This window comes from Miniopterus schreibersii (genome assembly GCF_964146895.1).
Source record: "Miniopterus schreibersii genome assembly, chromosome: 5".
Lineage (NCBI taxonomy): Eukaryota > Metazoa > Chordata > Mammalia > Chiroptera > Miniopteridae > Miniopterus > Miniopterus schreibersii.
Window position 1 is genome coordinate 33,228,600 of NC_138106.1, and position 24,347 is coordinate 33,252,946.

General features: G+C 39.7%; 1 protein-coding gene across 6 annotated transcripts in view; it reads right to left on the reverse strand.

The window, feature by feature from the left end:
* PEX5L (peroxisomal biogenesis factor 5 like) overlaps positions 1 to 24,347 on the reverse strand; it is a 183,784-nt gene that overhangs the window by 126,510 nt on the left and 32,927 nt on the right. Inside the window, exons 1-3 of one of the 6 annotated variants that reach the window (XM_081139308.1) lie at positions 7,930 to 7,989; positions 7,105 to 7,132; positions 5,317 to 5,388 (exon numbers count right to left, since the gene is read on the reverse strand). The exons of 2 other annotated variants lie outside the window; for them this stretch is intronic. In XM_081139308.1, coding sequence (XP_080995434.1) covers positions 5,317 to 5,388; positions 7,105 to 7,122 — 90 coding nt within the window. In that variant the 5' untranslated portion in view covers positions 7,123 to 7,132; positions 7,930 to 7,989. Of the gene's footprint in view, positions 1 to 5,316; positions 5,389 to 7,104; positions 7,505 to 7,929; positions 7,990 to 24,347 lie in introns of those variants that run through there. 3 more of the 6 variants (XM_081139310.1, XM_081139306.1, XM_081139307.1) reach the window with 3 other exon arrangements.

The following is a 24,347-nucleotide window of genomic DNA, read 5'->3' on the forward strand; positions in this document are numbered from 1 at the left end:
AGCTGTAATTTTGTACACATCTGCTATAAAGGGCATTTCTCTCTTGGCAATGCCATAAGGGCCAGGAGGGAAATAAGTGGTTAAGAAGTGTGTGTGCGAAAGGGTATCCCAGTGAGGGTTCAATAAATAAATATTGGCCAATTATAATAATTCCTAGTAGATTGTTATTTTATATAATCAGAGCACTGAAGCAAAACAGCTTTTTTAAGACACATATGGGATGACCAGTAAAGGGCAACTGGAGAGAAGCTATGTGGCATGATGGAGTATTGGACTGGACCTCAGGAGGGAGGGCTGGCATCCAGGGCGCTCTCTGCACCTGCCCAGGGACTCAAGGTGTCTTTACACACCTTTCTAGGTCTCAGTGTTCCCGTTTGCTAGAATGGGATTGGGGGGTGGTGTTATGGACTGAATGTGTACCCCTCCCTCAAATTCATGCCAAAGCCCTAACCTCCAACGTGACTGTATTTGGAGACAGGGTGTGTCAGGAGGTGATAAAGGTTAAATGAGGCCATAAGAGTGGGGCCCCCATGAAACAGAACAGACACCAGGGCTCTTTCTTTCTGCCTTGTGAGGATACAGAGAGAAGGCAGCCATCTACAAGCCAGGAAGAGGGCTCTCACCAGAAACCCTCAAGGTGGGCCAGCATCTTGATCCTGGACTTTCCGGCCTCCAGAACCGTGAGAAGTAAATGTCTGTTATTTCAGCCACCCAGCCTGCGGTATTTTGTTAGGGCAGGTGAAGCAGGTGAGTACAGGTGGTAATGACTAGCTAATGGAAATGATGTAATGATTGACAGTTTACAGAGGACTGTGACAAATTGTATCTCGAGAAACTCTAGGAGGTATTATACAAATAAGAAAATATACCTCGGGCAGGTTCAAGGTCACAAGGCTACCAAGCGGATTTCAGTCAGACTGGAAACCCAGACCTTTAACAGCACCTTTGGTTGTAAATGGTTGTAGTTTTCTTGTTTTCAGCATTATTATGTGGGATGTCTATGGATTCTTGGTTTTAGATTTCCAGGTAATGCACAGTTAAACAGTGTCAAATTTATCACATCATATATTTTTTCTCTTCAGAACTGTCATACTTATCTCCTTTGACCCAGAGGTCCTCAAAGGGTGGCCCAGCAGTGGGAGCAGAGGACTGGGAAATGCAAATTCTTGGGCCCCACCCCCGACCTATGAAATTGGAAACTCTGGGGCTGGCCTGGCACTCCATGTTCTAACGAGCTTCCAGGGGATTCTGAGGCCACTAATGTCTGAGAACCACTGCCCTCATCTGTATTCACTTACTTGTTCCCCTTATAACTAACATTTGACATATTGCACTGAAGGATACGCAGCTGCAACTCTGAGTCCTATAACCAACTACATCCACAACATACTGCTAAACCCATGTTTGAAATGCTTGAAACTGTAAGTATATCCTTCATATAATCATAAGACTATAATTTTGTGTTGGCCTTTATTACTTCCTTTAAGTCGACTTGGAATTTGAAAACATTTTAGAAAAAAAACTATTTAGGTCCAGCATATTATAAACCTTGAATTAAGTTGACTCTAATTAAAAATAGTAATTTAAAATATAATGAACTTATTATTTATTCAAAGTGGTTGTTTTTAATCACACCCCTGAAATCTCACTAACTTCCAAAGGAAATTCATGTGTACTTGAAACCTGTTCCTCAACAAAATCCACCCCTCCTCAAGCAGGACAGAATATTTGAATAAATAATAAAATGATCCAAAATATATATTTAATTTTTTCTTTTAATATTTATTCTAGAAAGCCAAACACAATTCATTAATTATATATATTATAATTTATATATAATAACTATATTTGTATATGTAATTATAATAAAAAGTATATATATTTTCTGTCAAATGTCTGGATTTTAAGGCAATAAGATTTTAATCTAGTATGTTGCCTTTGGTTATCTTCCTAGGCTTGGAGTTTAAAAACTCTAGGGATATCTCATGGAAAATATGGACTCTGATGCCAATGTGATACATTTACATTTAAATGACTGTGTGTGTATCTTGTGTGTATCCTTACATATTATATGACACCTATTATTTGAGGACATCAATACTAATCTAAGAATTTTCTGAAATGTTTTATATGCAAACCAAATAAACTTTGCCAATAAAATTTCACAAAGAGAGATGCACAATATTACCATTTAACAATAAAACTTTAGACATTTCCAAAATTACTTCTCTTGTGTAGAAATAACACAGAAATAACCTTTTTACCCCTTGAATGTGGGCAGCAGGGAGAACAAAATGCACTCACTCTGTGCCGCTCCTGTTGTTAATTTGCCTATATAAGCAAAATTGCGGGCTTTCGGTGAAGTACAAGACTTGCAAATCACACGACTGATAAAATGGCATACAGCTTGCACAGCATTTGTAGAGAGACAGCTTCTGAATGACAGATTTAATGAGATTAGTAGATTTCCGCCCATCACAGCCTCCAACTATTTTTTTAATCTTTAGATTTTCTTTTGGCACCATTTACTGAAAAAGCTATTTGCAATTACATGAAGGTTGACTAACACATTTCTACCATGTTTCTGAAAAGAAAGGAAGAATAAACTGAACATAAAGATTCCTCCCCAAATAGTGTGTGTATACATACTATTTATATATGTAATATATAGATACACAAAATTATATTATATATAAATAATATGTATAATCTATAAGATGACACAATATTAAACATGTATTTTACACACATACCTTTAATATTGATCTCTTAAACTCAGGAAGATTTTTTTGTAGAATTATGAAGACTAATTAGAGTGTTTCCCTAAATATTTTACTTACAGGTATCAACATTGTCATTGTTCCGACTTAGGATTTACTCACGACATCAACACTAAATAAACTGCCCCCAAAATACAGAACTACTCTTACAGCCAACAGCAAACACCAATGCCAAGTCATAGTCATAATTACTCATCTTTTGAAACATGTTTGACATGAATGGTTCAGCAAAGCTGGGTCACTGCCAACTGGTGCCAACTGGCACAATAGCACTGGAGGAAATGTGATAACTACAGGGGCAAACAATGACTGGGCCAATAAAACTCTCCCTCAGTTGATTCAGGTATGGAAAGTGTTATTTTCTGAAGAAGCAGTAAAGTAGGTCTCTCTCTCTCTCTCTCTCACACACACACACACTTTTTATTTCTTTATTTTTTTGAATATATCTTCATTGATTTCAGAGAGAGGAAGGGAGGGAGGGAGAGAGAGAGAGAGAGAGAGAGAGAGAGAGAGAGAGAGAGAAAGAGAGAGAGAGAGAGAGAGAGGGAGAGAAACATCAATGATGAGAGAGTCATTGATCGGCTGCCTCCTGCACGCCCCTGACTGGGGATCGAGCCCGCAACCCGGGCATGTGCCCTGATCGGGAATCAAACCCCGATCTGGATCCTAGGTCAATGCTCAACTGCTGAGCCACGCCCAGCCAGGCCACACACACTTTTTTAAAGATTGCTTCACAGCTCATAAAATGAGTTTAGGCACACCAACGTAAGTTTTATGAAAGGTACCATAAGATAAAAAAACACATAACCCCCTTGGGCTTCCCACTCTGATCTCAATGTTTAATTTTATAGTTTCTGGAATCCCCAAATTCAGTTAAAACAAAGAGAAGCTTTAGGGGAAAAAAGAAAGAAAAGAAAATAGAAAAGAAAAGAAAAGAAAAGCAGCCTTGGGGTAGGATGAAACTAAAGAAGTAGAAAAAAGAGTAAGAATTTACCTTCTACATGATTAAGAAAGAAAATGAATAATAACTTTTTGTTTTAATAGAGAATGTATAGGCATGTGTATTCTCATAATATACTGAGTTGCATTTTACTAATTCATTCACCAGGTGGGTCCAGTCCTTTGCAGGATGCCAGCCTACAGGCAGGATCTGCAGGATATGGTGATCACATGCCCCAAGTAATAATTCTGGCACAGTTAAAACAAGAGTTAGTTAAAGCCCAGTGGGGCACTTGGGCTTTAGCCCCACTTACCTTATTAACTAAACTGACAATCTGGCACTAAGGAGAAATACAGGGCCAAACACTCTCCGCCCCTGTGTTTTACTCAGGAGCCGGAGAGTGAAGATAAGGCAAGACGAACTCGGAGGCAGTTTATAGAGATGCTTTGTTTGGCCAGTTTTTCCCAGAAAATCACTTCATTTACCTCAATTATTTCAGCTCTAACAAGCAAGTCTCTAACTCACCTGCTTCTGGCTGCTATTTTCTGATGGTCATTTTTCCTTTCCCCCCCCAGAAATATATACAATTGCTCCTTTAATGCAATCACCACGATGCAAAACAAACTGCAGAATTAGGAAATTGTCCAAGTTCAACTTGCCTTTGTGTAGCTTTCTTTCTTTCTAACCTGTTCATCTGCTCAGATTCCTTTGAATGATTTCTTTATCTCCACCTGAGTTTACATGACCCTAAGAATCAGTGCCACTTATACATTAAATGAATGTGCAGTTAGCTTGTCTCCCCGATAATTAACATAGACATTAAGGGCTAATGCTAATTCAGTGGCATAAGTTGGATACCTTCCATTACCCGGTGTGTCATTGTTTATGGTCTATTAAGCAGTTTTCATTTCACCTTATGGGCCCATATAAAATCCAAGCTAGATGTTTCTCAAATTATAGGCAGTATTACACATATTAAATAGCTTCATTTTGGTTTTAAACATCATTTCTAAATTTACTGAAGACTAGCCGAGAAACTAAATTGGGCAATATATATATATATATATTTTAAACTTCTCAGTTTTTAAAAGTCTTTTACCTTCCTTTCCCTAAATCCTATTCATTGTTTTACAATAATGGTAGCATTTCTCATTTTGAAAATAATATACATTCTGGTTCTTGCTTAAATCTATTTTTCTAACCAAATTACCATTGTTATTTTGATTGACTTTTCAAGTGGGGTTTTTAATTTCCCAAAAGTTCTCTTATCTTGTTCTGCTTTTTTTTCATCATTTTTACATGCAAAACATACATGCTGACATGCAAAAATCAGTGGACCAGAGGCATCAAAGAGGGAGGCTTAGTTGCTCTCAAAATCTATCTTGTTATGCAGGCCTCTGTTAGACAGGCCTCTCTTAGACGGGCCTCCTGATAGACCCCCTTACACGGGCCTCCTTAGACAGGCCTCCTTAGACTGGCCTCCCTTAGACGGGCCTCCCTTAGACAGGCCTCAGTTAGGGCAGGGCCAAATGCTCAGAGGGCTTCAGTTGTCAAAACTCTATAGTGAAACAGTAGCAAATGTATGTAAGCACTTACCTGCTTTTGATCAACAATTATTTCGAGGTCTTCATCACTGCTTAGTTTTCCATATCCTTTTTCTTTACTTTTCTTGTGAAAGAATAATTTTAAATGATCATTTAGTTTCTTTCCAATAATAGTCTTAATTCCCACTTAATACTTTTAAAAGATAAAGTTTACTTAGCCTTGTTCCCTAGTCATAATACACCATTCTTTACATCAGCCTCTCATGGACAACAGCAAATGTTTTTACTGCTAAGCTGTTGGTTTATAATTATTCATTAAGTATCTTTTGCTTAGCCTCTTCCATACAAATTACATCTTTAATCTTTCTGAATATTGTTATGCTTCTTTTTTCAATGCTGTAGTTTTAGAAAAGATTCTTTAATACTTTAATATAAGTAATCCCTTCAAGAGTCTCAGCACCTTTTTCTTAAAGGTCAAAACTGCATTTAGTAACGCTAGGTTTAAGACTTCAACTATTAAATGTTTTATTTTAATCCCATATATATATTTAAGAATAAGACAAGTATTATGCAACTCAGATAACAAATTTTTAGATTTTATACATTTGCTTATAAATCAGATAAAAACTAACATTATAAAAACAACTCAGAAATAATTTTTAAAAGGTAAATAAGATAATTTTCAAAATTAGTTTGAAAAATTAGGAGAGTACAGACCATCTTTAAAAATGACTTTATTGGCCTAGGCCAGGTAGCTCAGTTCGTTAGAGTATCGTCCCCAATAAGCCAAGGTTGTGGGTTCGATCTCTGGTCAGGGCACATACAAGAAGCAACCAAAGAATGCATAAATAAGCAGAACAACAAATTCTCTGTCTCACTCTCTCTCTCCCCGCTTCCCCTCTCTCTCATATCAATCAATCAATAAAATTCATTAAAAAAAATTACTTTATTGGCATTTTGTCATTTCCCGCCCCCAATGACCAATCTCCATCCATCTACCCCATAGAAAAAATTCTAACATTAGAAAGGACACAGATCATTTTACTGTTGTGCTCAGAGGAGAAAGATGGTCTGAGTCTTTTTTTTTAAATTTCCCCCAATGCATTGGCTGATGGGAATCCCAGAAATGACATGTTTCCTCATAATTTCAGAAATCAAAGTACCTCGGTAGAGGACCAACAACCAAAGGAAAAGAGAAAAAAAAATTGCTATACAGTTAGCTGTAGTTCAAGGTTATTATTTTTTTTTAAAAAAACCAACTCCTTCTTTAGGTATTATCTACATCAACTAAAATTAAGGGAATTAAAAATATTTCTTATGTTTGCACCTACTGTGCCATGTAAGAATCTCCATCTCATTGGGGGGTGGGGGGTGGGTTACAGCCTTCAGGGAACATGACATAAATTTGTTTACACTGTGGGACCTGATTCTTGTCTCCCTGCCTCTGCCATAGTATTTCAAAACCAGATTTCCACACTTCCTCCCCCATGAACATAACTACTATTTTTGTGTATTTTTTTCCTGTAATAAAGAGATTTCTGGATCTTCAAGTATTAGGATGCATAAATAAAGTCTCATTCATATATTAATGACTTTAGCCACTTAGAACAGACCAGATGGCCACAGGGCTTCTCTCTACTGTTATTCTTGTCCTCATTTGAGGTTCCATTTCAGGATTAATGGAAAACAAAGAGAACAAGGGTGGTTTTCAGTCAAGCTGACTTCCTATCTCTTTGCTTTTATATCCTCTTAGTCCACTGGTTGCCACAGGATATTGTCCAGAGACCCTCTAATGCAAACACTTAGAAATGCCTTTCCAAATATTGATCTGTATACGTACCAAGTAGCTCATTTGCATGACTCGATTTCTGGACAAAAGGACATTAAGCAGAGAAAGAATGTGGGTCCATCCATCCATGTCACTGTCAGACATCCCAGAGTTCTTTGCAGCAGTGGCTGCATTGCCAGAACTTGCTGACCAGAGAACCTCAGATCTTGCCCAGCGATCGTGTTTATAATGTTTGACAATAATTGAAGTATCCCTGAATCACTGTCTTGACTTTGTAAACATTGTGAAAATTTAGGCTAGCACAAAAAGTCACTGAAACAAAAATTTCTTCTTCTTAACTCACTTTTATCCAACCACTGTGTTCCCTGACTGCTGTTCTAGTTTAATGCTTTTTTTTAATTAAAAAAACCCCTATTATTAATTACATACATTTTTAGATTTCATCCCACACATATGGACTACTCAGCCTGTTTGCCATAAAAGTCCTAAGTTTTCTCTTTTTAATGCCCCAGCCCAGACTTTCTTGTGATTAGCAAAATCACTGCTAACTGATATAAAAAATGTGATAGAACACAATTCAGGGTTGCAATTTCTGCCAATACCAACTTCCACCTTTCCAATTTAATCCCAACTTTTCCTGGGGCGAGGCTAGGTCAGAGAACGAGGTTATAACCCCAGCTACTGGAAGCGGAAGTTGGCACTTTGCAAAAGTGGGAGAATTTAGAGCGGAGCCCGCCCTTAGACCCCGAACAGCGCACAGCTGGGCGCAGCCCGACGCTTCCCGGTCCAGCCCGGGGCTAAGGTGCGTTTCCCAGCTCACCCCGCAACCCCGGGGGACGCAGCCTGCTCTCCGCCTGGGGCTGTCCGCTCACTTACTGCTCATTTCTAGCGCGAGCACGGTCCTTCCCGGCGCTCGGCTCCCCTCGGAGCGCGGGGCGCGGCCCGCCGGGCGGGGCTCCTCCGCTCGCCCCCTCCTCCCAGCCGGGACTCCCTGTCTTCTATCTGGGCACTTTTGCCAAGCGCACAAAAAGCAGCTCCAAACTTGAGCCAAAGGACGGCACTAGAAGGAGAAAGCGAGGCTCCCCCGCCACGGCCCAAGCCCAGGAGGCCGGGCTTCCGCGCGAGGGGGGCGCGGGCCGCGGCGCCCCGCGCTCCTCCCACCGCCCGGGGCCGAGCGCGTCCCCGGGGGCCTCTCCCGCGCGCCGCCGGCCCGCAGCCCGCTCTGCGGCCGCCCCGAGGCGCAGCTGGGGGGGGGGGGGGGGGGGTCGGAGCCGCGCGGCTGCGGCGGTGGACTCGGTGGGGAAGGCGCCGAGGGACAAAGGGAGAGTCGGCGTTTGCCACAAAGCCTCGCTGCGGGCCAGGAGCTTTGGGCGGGCAATTAGTGGCCCATCTCTGAAGCCCCAAACACCGCATCTCCCACCTTCCCCGCACCATTCACATCCTTTCCGAGTCCCTGGAAGGAGGGCTATCTAGTTTTTGCTTAGAGCTAATAACTTTTTTTAATACCACTGACTCATATCTGTAGTTTTCTTAAGAACATTGAGCCCGGCTGCTAATCTTTCCTCTCCGCGGACATTCCTTCATCTTCTTCTCCACAAAAGTGTAACAGAGAAGTAGCTTTATTCACGAGAATGAAATAAACCATAAAACTTGGAAACTGTATAGGAAAACAATTATGTGGTCGCAGATATACAATGTGTTATAGAAGAAAATGTTGCAAGTAACAACAAAACAACAAAATCTGATGGGATAGAGACCTGAACATGAAGCACCCTATGTTTAATTTTAGAGGAAGATTTTATGAAAAAGTAACAATATTAGTTGAAAGATACTAGTTGTGTCTGGGTTAAATCAAAAGGATTCTTCATACTCATTAGGAAAGGACTATATGAAGGGAATTTTGAAAGGAAAAAGGAACACATGATTTATTAATTGTACAAATTAGCCTCAATTGCAATTTTTGACTAACTACAGATGTGGTTAAAGATTACATATAAATATTTAAAAAAATTTTTTTACTATTATTTATTCAATACTGCAGTGAAGGATAAGTTGTAGACCTAAATTTATTAAAGCAAATACTATGTGGAGACTATGCAGACAAAAGTACAGAGACCTCCCCTACTCTCTTCGTCGTGGTTGTCAGTACTCAGTTCCTATCTTCTCATTTTCCCTATCTTTTTTCTTTTTTTAATATATCTTTTTTTATTTCAAAGACAGGTAGAAAGAGAAAGAGAAACATCAATGATGAGAGAGTCATTGATCAGCTGCTTCCTGCACAACCCCCATTGGGGATCAGTCCTGCAACCCGGGCATGTGCCCTGACTGGGAATCGAACCGCGATCTCCTGGATCCTAGATCGATGCGCAACCACTGAGCACTCTAGCCGGGCTCATTTTCCCTACCTTTAATCCTTTCTTCTCCACCACCTTCCTTCCTGCAGGCTGCAAAATTAGTTTCCCCTGTCCTAAAAGATGACTTCCTCACATCTGCTTCCCCTAAAGCAGCGATTTTCAACCTTTTCCATCTCATGGCACACATAAACTAATTACCAAAATTCTGGGGCACACCAAAAATATATTTTTTGCCAATCTGGCAAAGAAAAAAAGTATAATTTTTATTCATTCACACCAGATGGCTGTTGTTATGTTGGCTGTTGCCATTTTTTAAATTTGACAATCTAAGGGAAAAGAGGTCAATGCCTCTGACTATTGCATGTCAGGTATTGCATGTTTTCAAAATTCTTGCGGCACAAAGGCAGGGAGAATGGGGGATATCTGTAATAGTGTCAACAATTTAAAAAAAAATCCTTGCGGCATACCATTGTGCCTGCCCCGTAGAAAATCGCTGCCCTAAAGGCACCTATGTATTCTCTTATCTCTGCACTGTCAAACTGGAAAGAGTGGTCCCTTCTTACTAGCAACAACTCCTTCTTTTCTCCTCAGCTCTTCACCAGTCACAATCAGGTTGCAATTGGCTGTAACTGCATTCTTGACAATTGCCAATGAGCTCTTAATTAGCAGATTCTTTAGCAGTTCTTTTTTAGAGTTCATTGTATGAATTAGGCCCAAATGCAATTTGTGATTGGCTACAGATACCAAAATAAATGCAAATATTATTTCTTTTAGTGGTCAGGTTTGTACGGAGTATTTTCAAAAATGTCTTTGCTGTTATTTACAGGATTACAGCTATTATTTATTTATTTATTTATTTATTTATTTATTTATTTATTTATTTATTAAATATATCTTTATTGATTTCAGAGAGAGGAAAGGAGAGGGAGAGAGAGGTAGAAATATCAATGATGAGAGAGTCATTGATCGAGCCCGCAACCTGGGCATGTGCCCTGACCGGGAATCCAACCCCGATCACCTGGATCCTAGGTCGAGGCTCAACCGCTGAGCCACGCCCGGCCAGGCAGGATTACAGCTATTAAATGGTGTCACCATCAACTGAACAGAGTGTGAGTCTTTGGAAAGTTCATCCATGTGGAAATACCCAGGTGACCATTTGGATATCCAGGCCTATATTTTAGAAGAGAGAGAAGGCAGGACGTATGGATTGCTAGGGATAATCAAAATTGCAGAGGTGAACAAGCTCATTAAAGAAGAAAACAAGAGTTCAAGAGATGAGGCCAGAGTCCTGGAGAGTGTTCAATGTAAAGAATGGGGCAAAGAAAAGAGCCCAGGGAAGGCGGCCCAGTAGGAGAGGCGACGGGTAGGAGGAGAACCAGGAGCATGCAGTCAAAGGGCAAAGGCCTCCTAGGTAGTGCCAGATGCTGATGCAAGGCTAAGTGAGGATGGGGAGACGAACTTGCGTGGTGCTGGGCATCCTGGAAGTCATCAAGGACGAGCAACAGAAGAATGTGTGAAGATGGAACCAGGATTAGAGGAAATGAATGAATACCGCGGCAGCAAGGGCGTGAGACAGCGAGAGGACAGTTTTCCGTGGGCAGCTTGAATAAAGAGGGGAAGTTTGTTAAGATGGTAGATCTCAGGGTAAGTATTCTTTTCGCAGCTAAGAAAAAAGGAAAAGAGAGCAAGAATGGTAGTGGAAAGACAAAAAATACAAGGAAAGAATGCTGCGAAAGTGACTCCAGCGCCCACCCCACTCGCTGTGTGAGAAACTGGTGAAGACAGTGAGAGCGCAGATGCCTGAGGGCGAGGGGAGGCCGATCCTGAAGCGAGAAAAGGAGGACAAAGCCCCGTGGCCGAAAAACCCGTCTCTCCTTTAAAATGTACAGTTGCGTGATATTTATTTATAGCACAAAAATCTGGAAGGATAAATGCCAAATATTAAAGTCCTTTCCTCTGGGAGGTGGAATTATGTGTGGTCTGTGTGTTCTCTTTATACCTGGGAGTACTCTTTGAAATAAGAATACATTTCTTTTATAATAAAAAAGTAAACAAAATGTGATGGCTGGAGAGATCCATAAAATTGCCGTGGAAAATACTCATTTAAAGTCTACTTTGCAGAAAAATGACTGGGTCAGGGCTTTACCCATCCTTTATGATGTTTCTGGAGGAATAAAAGCTTTTTTTTTTTAATGTAGAGATTCATACTACAGTTATTGCTTATGTCCCTTGTGGCAAGTATGTTAGGATGGTGGAGCGAATGTTTTGTTTATTGCATTTAATATGCCCCGTTCCTCTTGACTCTCCCTGATAATATTAAGTTTCTCAGTTCTTTGACATCACATCATTTTTGTCCCATGTTCCCCCCACACACTTTCTGTTTTAAAAATATGCACAGCATCAGCACAGCACAAACACACTATTGCTGTAGGAGCCAAAGAAACAGTGAAAAGAGAAAACAGGACATAAGGGAGAAAGAGGTTTCTCCCGAAAGGCCTGGAATAAGAGTTTGAGAGTTTCCTCTGTTTAGGACGTAAGCCTGGACTAGCCTTTCAAATAGAAAATAAACCACCTTACCAATTAAAAGGACAAATTTCATATCTTTTATGTTTCTTAAATTTGGAGGAAATCAACTTTCCCACGGGAAAATGTGATCATTCCAGGGAATTGTTTGCAGAGGGGCTTATTAAGTCTGGCATTTTTCAAGAACAATGTTTTTTTTTCTTTTTAAAAGACATTTAACAGTTGTGTTTTTCCCTCCAATGGTGATTGTGTTATAGTAAAACAAAATAGCCACAGGGTGCAATGTTCTAGTTTTTGGGCCAGGTGTGGGCAAACATAACATATGGCAATCAAAGTCAGTTCTAAAGGTATATTGCTGGGTGAAAAGAGAAATATAAGGACAACAAACATGTGGATGCATTTTAAGCCATGTTTTAAGTCATAGGCGTATGTCCATGTATTTGGTAACCTTTTTACTTTAAGGCTGAGTCTAACTGAGGAAATAGATATTCCGGTTACTTATTAGTTGGGTAATAAAATGGCAGTGATGCACAACACAATTTTCACCGTAACCTCACAGTCCTCCTACAGGCTGGCTTCCCTATCTTTAGGGCGGCCCTTGCTCTGTAAGAGAATAACCTGAAGGGTTTATAAAGCTTCTTAAAAGTATTTTTTATTTTCTAAATTTTCAAATTCTCCTTATTAAATATCCATTAAAATTACTCAATCTGATGTTGTTGTGCGACTACATTTTCTTAAGTATACAAATTTCTTATTCGGTATGTACCTTACATATCTTTTGCAATATTTTATCATGAAAAGTTTCAAACATACAGCAATGTTAAACGAACTTTATAGTGAGCACCTATATGCTTGCTACTTAGATTCTACCACTAACATTTTATTATTCTTGCTTTTTTGCATCTCCACCCGTCCGCTGTGATATGTTTTTAAAGTATATTACATGCTGTCACATTTCTATACATTCTTTCTTCTGGGGTTTATTTAATTTAATTTACTTTTAAAACTCAGAAAAGCAAGACCGCTGGTTCTGTAAGCTTCCACACTAAGAGCACTGTAAGTCGAGGATTTGCTCCCCTACAGCTCTCCTGTGCCAAGCAAATCAGTGAAGTACGTTTCCAGCATTGAGCGCTGGCGATAGGTCCCATCACCAGGATTAGGCAAGAGTTCTGATCAAAGGGCTGGGGTTTTTATAGCTCTCAGTCAAAAGCAAGTGATCAAACAACTCAACTTTTGAGACAAATCCGTGCTGTGATAGGCAGTTCCAGTTGATATTAATCCCCATGTCTTCGTTTCGTATCCTTTGATCACCAGTGTTCCCTGCAAACAACTTCACTTCACTCCGGGCCATGTAATAATTATCTGGCGCATGTAATGAAAGTGGCAGCCGCAGGACAGGGCCAGGACGGCTGACGGTTTCTCGGAGGGAAAGGGGTTACCCGTGCTCTCAGGAACAGTACTCGGGTGTTTTTTTTGAGATTAAGTAGGCGGAAAACAAACTGAACTTGAACTTTCAGTTATGTCAGATTCAGCAAGTACTTACTGTACTTTGAGGGCAATAAGTAAACTCTTCTTAACCTTCCCTCGCCCCCTCAAACCAAACAAAACCACATCCAAAGAAAAATCAAACAAAAAATGATCTTTCTTAACGGAAAAATTGAGTCTAATTCTTTCATCTGGAAGGTTCTTTTCTCTACAAAAATCATTTTCTCATTTCCTCCAGACATGGCCACTGAAGCTGTAAATGCAGTCTTATCGCGTGCAGTGGCTGATAGATAACAATTGTTTTCTGCCTGCTGAAGACAGTAGGCTTGAAAAGTGATGTATTTTAATTTACTAGGTTTCTTGGCCTTCTGTGGTCTTGGCACTATACCCAGGCATGGCCAAGCACTCCCACATGGTAGTTTTACCTGTGATCACTCAAACAGCAGGGCAGGGGCAGTTGTTGGTGTACGATAGGTAAAGAGCTTGAGAGATCCCTAAATAGCAAATAAAGAATACTATCACATAAAGCAGTCACCCTGCCTCCCCCAAAACTAACCAGAGGGTAAACTATGTATTCTATATCTTTGCAGCTGGATAAAAACAAGAAATAATCTACAAGTATTTAAAAGTAAAACCATTACTTGGTGTTCTGCTTCTGATGTCTATTGACATGATTTCTCATTTTTATACGTGTAGGTCCTTCCAGATGGGGGTGAAGCTATGTTACTCCAATCTCACACTCAGCTGTGATTATCACTGGCCTCGCCAGCGGCTCCCAGTCCCTCTCACTGGCAGTTGACACACCTGGCAGCACACACCCGCCGCTGACTTCCTTTATAATAATTGATCTGAACGTGATAATTTTATGCCACTGTGAAAAAACCCAGCCATCTTTGTGCTTTAATAAAAAGGAAAGGGGCGGGGGGGGGGGGAACCCTAGCTGCTTTTATAAGCATTCTGTTTCCCAACTACATTGTCTCTATTTTCATACCTTTTCTAAACTCGCGCATTGCTTTGACCCTTTGACACGTGTTGGAGAAAAAATTGTCTATGAAATTTTGTTTCTGACAAGAGCCAACCCAAAGTTTGCATTTCAGCCATAAAATCCATGCAAAAGGTTACAGTCATGTACCATTAGACTGCATCTGTGTGACTGATTGACTTATAACCAGTTTTTATGATGGCTCCAATAACGTTAGAGGGATTTTTTCTCATGTGGATCTATACACGGCCATGACAGCTTCAAAGAAATCTTTCCTGTTGCTCAGAGTGATGATTTCCTGCAGGTGTAGCTCACTGCGCTCACCTCTGGGCTCTCCCTATGGCCTTGCTCACCTCAGGAATCCAGATTCTCATCATTTCTACATCAGTCTCCCTGTGGCTTCTTTTGTTCACTCCTTTTCTCCAGTGACTTATTGATTCACTGATGCCAACATTATAGGTAAGACACGGTAAGCCCTAGAGGGTGGACAGGTCTGGGGCTCCTATCCATCTTCTTCATGGAGAAGGGCTTCTGGGCAACTGCTTGTTGAGGGAGCTTTTCTAAGCTGCAGGATTTATAGGAGCAGGAAAGATCTGGGCCCCAGACAGGTCGTTTATGTGCTGGACCCGTGAAAATTAGTTAAATGATTAAAACAGTAGAGTCCAGAGGATATGTAGCCGATCACATGCACTACTTTATGATAGACATCAACTAAAACCTTGTTTGATACAGAGAATATTATTGCTAACGAGGGGGAAAATATCGTGAAAAGCAAAGTTTAAATGATTTCATTTATATGAAGTATTGTCACCAACCACCTGAGCTCAAATATTCTGTGAACCCTTGGCTTAGGTAAAAAGGGGTTTGATGTCTGGAAATTGTGTATCTGAGCCATGAAGACACAAGTTTTTAATTGGAGAAGATGCAAGGTAGAGTGTGTGACAATACTGGACATTCAAGTATTTGATGAACTTGTTCAGGCAAAATTGTATTAGTTTAGAACAATGGTTGCTTCAGGTTGATATGTGGTCACCCTTTTAGCACTTGGGATCCTAGATTCAGTAAATACGATCATGTGTTACTATTACAAAAGTAGTAATAGGGAGTGGGTTACCTCTGACATTTTCAGCAAATATGACTTCCATTACTGGAAAAAATAAGCACATATGCATTCAAATACACAGGGCGTTTTTGGCACTTTGTTGATTTTCATAGGAAATTCCATATGACTTAATCAGCCGATAAGAAAGAAATGGTTTTCAAAACATAAACAATGATAAAACCTCCATTATTTGGTGATGAGGGATAGAAGGAGCTTCTCTAATGTGGTAATTTTATTTTAACTTGGCATGCGTATGAAGTATATTCATTTTATGCTTGCACTTTAAACATTTTATGTAATTATACCTTACAATAAACATGCATTACTAAACTTTTATCTTTAATACATTTTATAGGTTCAAAATATCTGGATTTTTTTCATAAAATAGACTTGGGTGTTATGTGTAAGGTGACGGCAAAATGGATTTTGCTGTCTTTTTGAACTACTTGGCCACTGTATCATGAGCCTCGTGAGGTCGGGGCTGTGCTATCCTTTCATTCTCTAAGTGTTGTTTTTTTTTTTTTAATTATTTAATTTAATTTAATTTAATTTAAATTTTATTTTTGTTTAAAATATTACAGATGTCCCTTTTTCTCCCCAGTGTAAGTGGTTTTGATGACCTGCTATGAGCTGCTGGCTCCCAGGGCATAAGCAGGCAGGTGCGCTCCCTGCGCTCACAAAGCTTGAGGCCTCGCTGGGGAAGGGAGGCGACCAAAAGGGCAATGACAAAACTGCGAGGGGCCCATGGCAGAGGAGCCTGGGGATGTGGGGGAGGCTGCAGGACTTTACTTTGTGTCAAGGTCCAAACTGAGATCCTAACGATACGTAGAAGCCATTCCGGTGGAGCAGAGGGGCTGGCATGCAGGAGAATGGCAGAGGGAAGCCCTAAGGAGGAGAGGGCAGGGCCTTCTAACACTCAGAGGGCGACTGTGTGCGGCAGGACAGCTGGGATTTGGGGGAATGGCCCCAGATGAGACTAGAGAGGAAGGCAGAGTCTTGAAAATCGTGTTTTTATATTAAGGGCAATGTGGAGCCATTGCAGGGCTTTAAACGGGCCAGTGGCATCGTCAAATCTGTGCTTTAAGCCCACTTGCTAAAGTGGGGAATGGGCTGGAGGAAAGGAGACTGGGGCCGAGGAGAGCAACTGGGGCCACTGAAGTGTTGTTTGTGACAGCTGTGGAGCCTGTTTAAAGAGAAGTTGAGATAGCTGACCACATGGCAATTTTACGATCACATGCTTAATTCATCACTTTGTATATCGTGAAATTACTTTTTCAACACTGGCTACTGTAAGTGATAAAATACCCATATTTCCTGTAGTCAGGAATTAAATTAGCAGCAAATGGGTCTACAAAAGACACATTCTAGGTACTCACTTCACTTAGTAATATGTAAAATTATTTTAGGAAAATTCAATGAAAAAGAACTTTTCAGAGATAGAGACAGGTAATTAGAGAGGAGAAAGAGAGGGAGAAAGAAGAAAGAGAGAGAATATATTTTGACTAACATAGAAAACAATTTTGTAGTTAGTAAAGGATATGAATTTTTGTACTCTATAAAGTCCTAAAACAAGAGCTTAAACTTTTCTTGCTGTTTCTTGCTACTTGATAAAAACAAAGGGAGTCTGTTTAAAAAAATACAATATGAGATTGTTCAGTGCTACAGAGCATCCAAAAGGCTTTATTTTGATTTTTGAAAATCAACAACAGGAATTCTTTATGCAAACCTAAGAAGCAAACTGCCGAGGAAGCATAAAATGTTGAAAAGGAAATGTATTTACTCAAGTGTATTTGGGATATCATCAAAGCTAATGTGTTTTTAAGAGAATTGAGAGGGCATAGTTAGAGCTTGGGTAAGAAAAACATACAGTTGCTTCCATTTGTTTTTCACTTGTCAGAAGATGAAACTTAATAATGGGGGAAAGCTGGAGTAAGATAAGGCAGAGCAGGTAGATTCAAACACAGTATTCTCTTCTTGCTCAAAGATTGCTTGGAGAATCTTGCTACTGAATAACTTTTGTTATTAATATGTAAAAACAATCGCATGTTGCAAGCAAAGTACGGAAGGGTATCCAGCTGCAGGCAAGCATACCTCAGAGCTCCAGCACCGACTCCTTTCTGTTAGAAAGGAGCACAGGTGACTACTGACAGTTTTCTTCCACCTGCAGTTCACATTTTTGCATTTTTTACCTTTTTTTCCTCTTTAGGAGTAAATCCCCAAATCTTAGATGCTTCTCTTAGGGAGGTCATTACAAAATTTTAAAGAGACAGTGAGAAAGGCTTCTTGAACAATACAGAGCAGAGAAATTTCACTGATGAAGTGCGTGAAGCTCAGACCAACTTGAGAGCCCTGTAAGGTTCCCTTGAAGGCTCCTTGCGAACTTTGACAAATACCCAAAGTGTATTGATTGATAATATAGTACCGAGAGAGAGAGGAGTGGCTGATTCTCAATTGCTTTAAATACATGTTTGGAAGTAGATATAGGCTTTAACAAAGAATCTTTTAAAAACTCCTTTGCAATTGTAAAATTGTCCTGGTTAGGTGAGTGAGGGAGTTTTAAAGGGAGAGGAATCAAGGCTTTAGAAAGAAACAGCTAAATTGCCATGGATAGTACCGTGTCCCAAATGGAAGAAGCTTTTTAAAATTATAAAAGTAGCAGCTTATCCTTATAAAAAACATTTAAAAAACTCTTTTTAAAGTACAGAAGTATGCCTATCACATTGTTGGTGCTTAATAACTGCTCAATGAAATAGTTTTGCTTTATAGCAGTGAGGAAAAAACTTAATTATCCCCATTATTCCTAACCCCTTTATTTTCTCCTGTTGATGCCATTCTAAAAAATGTTTATACACATACATGCACATATATGTATGTATAAATATATATTCATATATACATGCATATGTATTTTTATGAAATAAATATGATTGTTGTATAAATACTAAACTACTCTTTTTACTCAATAATATATTGTAAATATTTTGTCATACACACATCCACATCTACCTTACACATCCAAGTTCACCTACACTAACAGGTTTTTGTCCAGAATGTTTAAGAAATCCTGGAACCCATCAGAATGAAGAATGTACCCAACACTTAAGAGACAATTCTAGTGCATGAGTGTTGTCTGAAGAGCCCTGGTGGCTTCCCAGACTTTTTCAAGTGGTCTGCAAAGTTAAAACTATTTTCATAATAGTACTAAGATGTCTTTTACCTTTTTTTGCGGTGTTGACATTTGCACGAGCAATGCAAAAGCAGCAGTGGGTAAAACTGTATCTTAGCATGAATCAAGGTGATGGCACCAAACTGCACTAGTTGGGAACGGAAATGGCCACTTTAAAATAAATGTAAAAACCTTATTTACTTGAAAAAAATGACTGACAGACAAGCTATGGTTACTCAAACTTGGAAATATGGCATTTTCCCCTCTCCTCCCAAATGAAGAGAATCTTTCATTTCAAGAAAAACAACCAACAATATTTCTTGCCAAAATTCAAGTTTTCAATGACAAAGGTTTGGAAAACTTGTATCTGCCACTGTGAGTTTGATAATTGCCCAACAGTTAAAAGATGTTTCTGATGAGATCGGTGATATTAATGAAGTATTTCATATTGTATAGTGACGTATGGCAACATCTGGAAGACATGAACAATTCAATGAGCCAGTATTTTCTAAGTGATCCATACATGACATGCTATCGAAACTATGCGTAAGTTAAAGATCCGTTCAGAACCAATGGATCTTAATGTAAGATACACAAAGTTCATTGATAGCACTTCAGCTTCCAAGTTGCTACTAAACTTTAAGAAAGAACATCAGTCAAGTTTTGGTGTAGTACCAAAGAATATCCATAATTATTTGAAAAGGCTATTAAAATAGTCCTTCCTTTCTTGGCTGTATATTTGTGTGAAGATGGTTTCTTCTTCTTATATTTCAACCAGAAAAAAAATTGCGATGGATTAAATGCAAAAGCAGATATGAGAATTCAATTTTCTTCTATTAAGCTTTTCTATTAAGAAGATTTGCAAAAATGGAAAACAAAGCTGCACTTCTCACTAAAATGTCTATTTTTAAAAAAATACTGTTTAAAAAAATAAAGCTTTTTGGTGCTAGCATATAAGTATTTTATTGCTATTTTTCAATGAATTAATAAGTACATAGTTAAAATTTTTCTTAGTTTTCTTTTCTCATACAGTAAGTGCCAATAGACGTAATCCACATATACAAAAGATCTTTGGGGCCCTTAATATTTTTTGAGAGTACAGAGGGATGCTGAGACAAAAGTTTAAAGACCACGCTTATACTAGAAACAATGTAAACTTGTTCTAAGGTGGTAGAATAATTTGCTTTTATAAAATTAGTTTTTATGTTCTCTCTCTCTAATAATAATAATAAGCAAAGCCCATTTATCTTTTTTAGATTATGGTGGAAAAATCCCATAACAGACATGTCAAAAATGATCCAATTAGTCCTGTGATAGACTGTATTGTGTTACTTAGCATATATCTGAATTGCATTTAATGATAATAGCTTTAGAATTTACAAATACTGATACCTGGGTTATATCCTTTACTTTCCTTAGGCAATTCCAGGAAGGCAGGTATTATTTCTATTTATAGCTGAGGAAATAGGCTCTAGGAGAGAAAAAATGCTTTGTCCATTCAGAAAGTGCTAAAACACAGAATCAAATTCAGGTCTGCTGACCTCATGTTCCTGTGCTCTTTTTTCATCTTTGGATGGAAAAAATAGTCTTTTGGTTACATCAGCATGGACTATGTACTTCAGCTCTTGTATTATAGAAACAAAGGCTGGGTATTAACCTATCTTTAGGACTTGGTCAAGGATTGTGATTTCTCCCAGCCCATTTGCTCTGCTTATATATAAGGATTGTGGGAAATAATATATGCCAAGGCATGTGAAATAATGCTTAGTATGTATTAGGTCCTGTTGTTAATATTTTTCTTACTCAGCATAACTGTAACCCTGCACCAGGACAGCGTAGCTTGGGTTTCACCCAACTCTTCGGTCAAGAATGAAAGGGCTCAGTCAATAAGACAGGAAGAGATGGGCAGCATATGAAAAAGCTTCGGAACAACTGCAGGCTTGAACCACAGCAGAAATGCAGCCTTTTCCAGGCCGGAAGCCAGAGGTGATTCCATATGTGCCACTGACCTACACCGCAGCTCACCGCTCAGATTTAGAGGTGACTCTTCCGCTTGGCAGGTCTGGTCCAAACTGGCTTTGAGTGGCTGCTGGACATCAGCACCTGTAATGGTTTCTTCCCTGTCCCCGCCTCAGACGGCTAGAGCCACATAACAAGCCTTGAGAATCCAGGCAAAGCCAACCAATTTTGCGCCCTAGTTTCTCCCTGTTTTCCTAGTTTTGATCCTGTTGGCTTCACACCTGGAGACTCTCCATGCAGGCCCTTCATAATGATGCAACGTTTCCATGACGGCCCTGCGCTTGGTTACCGCCGCTGGGCCCTTTCTGCCTCACCCAGTTCCCCTCTGGTTGCACACGGGGCTTCTGAGCCTTACTCGCAGAGGCAGGAGGATTCGGCACTAGGGCTAAAAAGAGGCCCCGCATGTGAAAGCATGAGCCAAGCTTCCCGGCGGCCCCTGCAGAGCCCTTCAGCTCTGCGATGTTCTGGGGCAATGCTGCTCAGAGGCGGCTGGGCGTGCAAGCAGAAGGTGAGCCCAGTGTTGGCAGTTCAGGGAGGTAAGAGTTTCTGGAGGATGTACTTTGTTAGCAGAGGAATATTAATGGTATTAATTTGGCTTTCTTTGCACATTGATTCCAACATAGTACATGTACATATTAATACCTAATAAGATAATAATGATAATAGCAAGCTCTCATAGGAACAATCTCAAATTATTTTTTCCATATATATGTATATACATACATGCTTATATAGAAACATTTTTGCAATAATAAAAAAATGAGAATGACCCATTAAAAATTTAAATTTGCTATGATAAATTTACCTTGGGGAAGATGGTTTGCTATTCACGACAATGAAGACTATATGCTATCTTATTTAATTCTCCTAATATTACCATGAGTTTGTTTATATTTTTCTTAGTTTTCAAATGAGAAGCTGGAAAGCCCTAAAGGTTTAAGCTTTTTCTCAGGACCATGTCCAAGGTTGCACAACCTAAAAGTAGCAGAGCAGACTTAGAACTTAAAATTTTCTGACCAATCCAAATCTGGGTTTTTCAGCTCAGCCCCCCGTCTCCGGTGTCTTTCCATTTGATTGAAAGCTGGGATGACATAATGCAAAAGTGCATATTTGATTAAGCATAAAAAGAAAAATTCAAGAGAAGTCAACGGGCTTTTAGTGTTTTTTTTTAGACAAACAACCATTTCAAAGACATCTAGTGGAGATGTAAGAGGTCAGCCTCTGAGGTCAGGGTCTTGATTTAGAGCCAGCACTGCCATATACTAGATGAATGGATTTAAGCAAGTTTTTTTTTTTTTTTTTTTAACTCAACACCTAAATTTTCTCATTTGAGAATAATAACAGAACCCATGTCCTTGAGCTGTTGAGGGGAAAATTAATTAATATATGTAAAGTGCTTAGAACAGCACTCGACATATTTAATACACTAAATAAATATTAGCTCATATAATCTGATATTGTTCCCTCCCTCTCTTCCTTCCTCCCTGCTTTCCTTCTCTCTCCTAACAGGCTGAGTTCACAGTGTGTAACGACTAAGCAATCTTTCTAGCAAGATGGTAAGGCTCACCAAAGATGGCTCAGAAACTCAATCTTAAAGTTAAAATTTTGTTTTGGACTGAGATTTAAAAATAGAACCTGGTGAGAAGCAATTCTTGCTGTGTCAACTTATAGAGTGCTGTGCTGAGAAAACCTAGCAGAGCTTTATTTTAAGAAGACCCTGAATGGCTTAGCTGCAGTTCATGGATACATCAGAACACCGCTTGAGGGTTTGCTTTCCTGTGAACCCAAAACCAAGCAACATGAAGAGCTCTGGCTTGACCCCCCACCTCCCAGAAAGCCAACTGAACCGAACTCAGGTGCCGCTGTCAAGTAAGTGGAGCAGCCCCCAGCAGCGAGCTCTTCCCTGCGGACCCCTCTGAAGTTTGCCTCTTTGTAAAATCTACTTTTAACACAAACTGGATTTTTTACAGTATGTTTCAGAAATGGTGCAAATATTAAGGATACAGGAAAAGAATGACTACAGCGGTTGGTTCGGAAGGCAGGAAGAGAAGGACTTTGGTCTGTGCCAACATCTGGGTTCTAGCCTTGTTTTTATCACTTTTTTCTTCTTACCTCTTTTGAGCTCAGTTTTTCCATTTCCAAAGTAGGAGTCTGTACTAGATAATCTTTAATGTTAAATTCTAAGATTTCTTTTTAAATGACTGGGAAATCAGTTAATTAGTAATTTTGTAGCAATTAGGAAAGAAGATCATTGTTAATTAAAGAAAGAAACTAAGCCTCATAAATTTTTAAAAATTCTCATCTGAGGATGTGATTTTCATTGATTCCAAAGATGAAGGGAGAGGGAGAGAGAGAAATATCGATGTGAGAGAGAAGCATTGATCAGATGCCCCCCCCCCATGCACTCCCACAGAGAATGGGCCCACAGCCTGGGTATGTGCCCTGACTGGGAGTTGAACCCATGCCCCTGAAGTGCATTGGACAGTGCCCTAACCAACTGAGCCACACCGGCCAGGGCTAAGGCTCACACATTTTAACATTCATTCAGATACCAAGCTGCTATGTACCCTTCCTTCATATCTGTCAAACAGTATTTTTCTTTTTTTTTTTTTTAAATCTCTTCTTCTTAAATATATCTTTATTGATTTCAGAGAGAGGAAAGGAGAGGGAGAGAGAGATAGAAACATCAATGATGAGAGAGTCATTGATCGAGCCCACAACCCGGGCATGTGCCCCGACCAGGAATCGAACCCCGATCGCCTGGATCCTAGGTCGACGCTCAACCGCTGAGCCACGCCTGGCTGGGCTCAAACAGTATTTCTTAATAAGTAACCGAAAGGGCAGCAACAGGCAAGTCTTCTTTCTAATGCAACGAATACAAGTAGTTAACATTGGATGTGAAAATATGTTTCTCAAGAAGGAATATGTTGGTGGTCTTTAAGTGTATGTGTACACACCTGTTCAGGAAAACGAATCAGGTAACAAGGTATAGAATTCCTTGAAGGGAGTTAAAAGTGCAGACAAAATGTAGCAAGGAACCAAATCACTGGTAACAAGTCTGAAGGAAGGTATCAGCAAAAGGAAAGGAATTGCTAGCGTTTGGCATTTTGGTGTTTGTACAGAAATAAACTTGGATGTATATTCTTTGTGATATTTTGAAAGATTCTTTACTGAAAAGTCAGTAAAATGCCACTATCATGATGAACCTTTAAAAGACAAGTATATGCAAATTTTGTCACAAGAATGAAGGATGGACTTGGAATGCTTTTCTGGCACTGGTCTGGGAACTGACTGAATCCGCTGGTGTATTCTGCACAGGCCTCCAAGGGAGCCAGCAGGGCTCGGTGCTAGGGACGAATCTCAGGCCATGGACTAGAACTAAGCTGCCTGGCCCCATCTACTATATGCAGCCAGGGACCATGGCTCGTACTTGCCTGTCTGTCTAGCCAGCACCAACTGCAGTTTCTAACACAGAGCAGGCACCCAGCAAATAGTAAAAGGTAATTATTTGACTGTAAGTGTTGACATCTCTCCATTCCAACTTAAGTAACACTGTTGTTTCGCTGAAACCAACTGAATTAATCCAAACAACCCACTCTTCCAGTTCTCTGTTATCTTCTTTGTCATTGTACTACTAAAAGTTATCTAACTTTTAACAAAAAT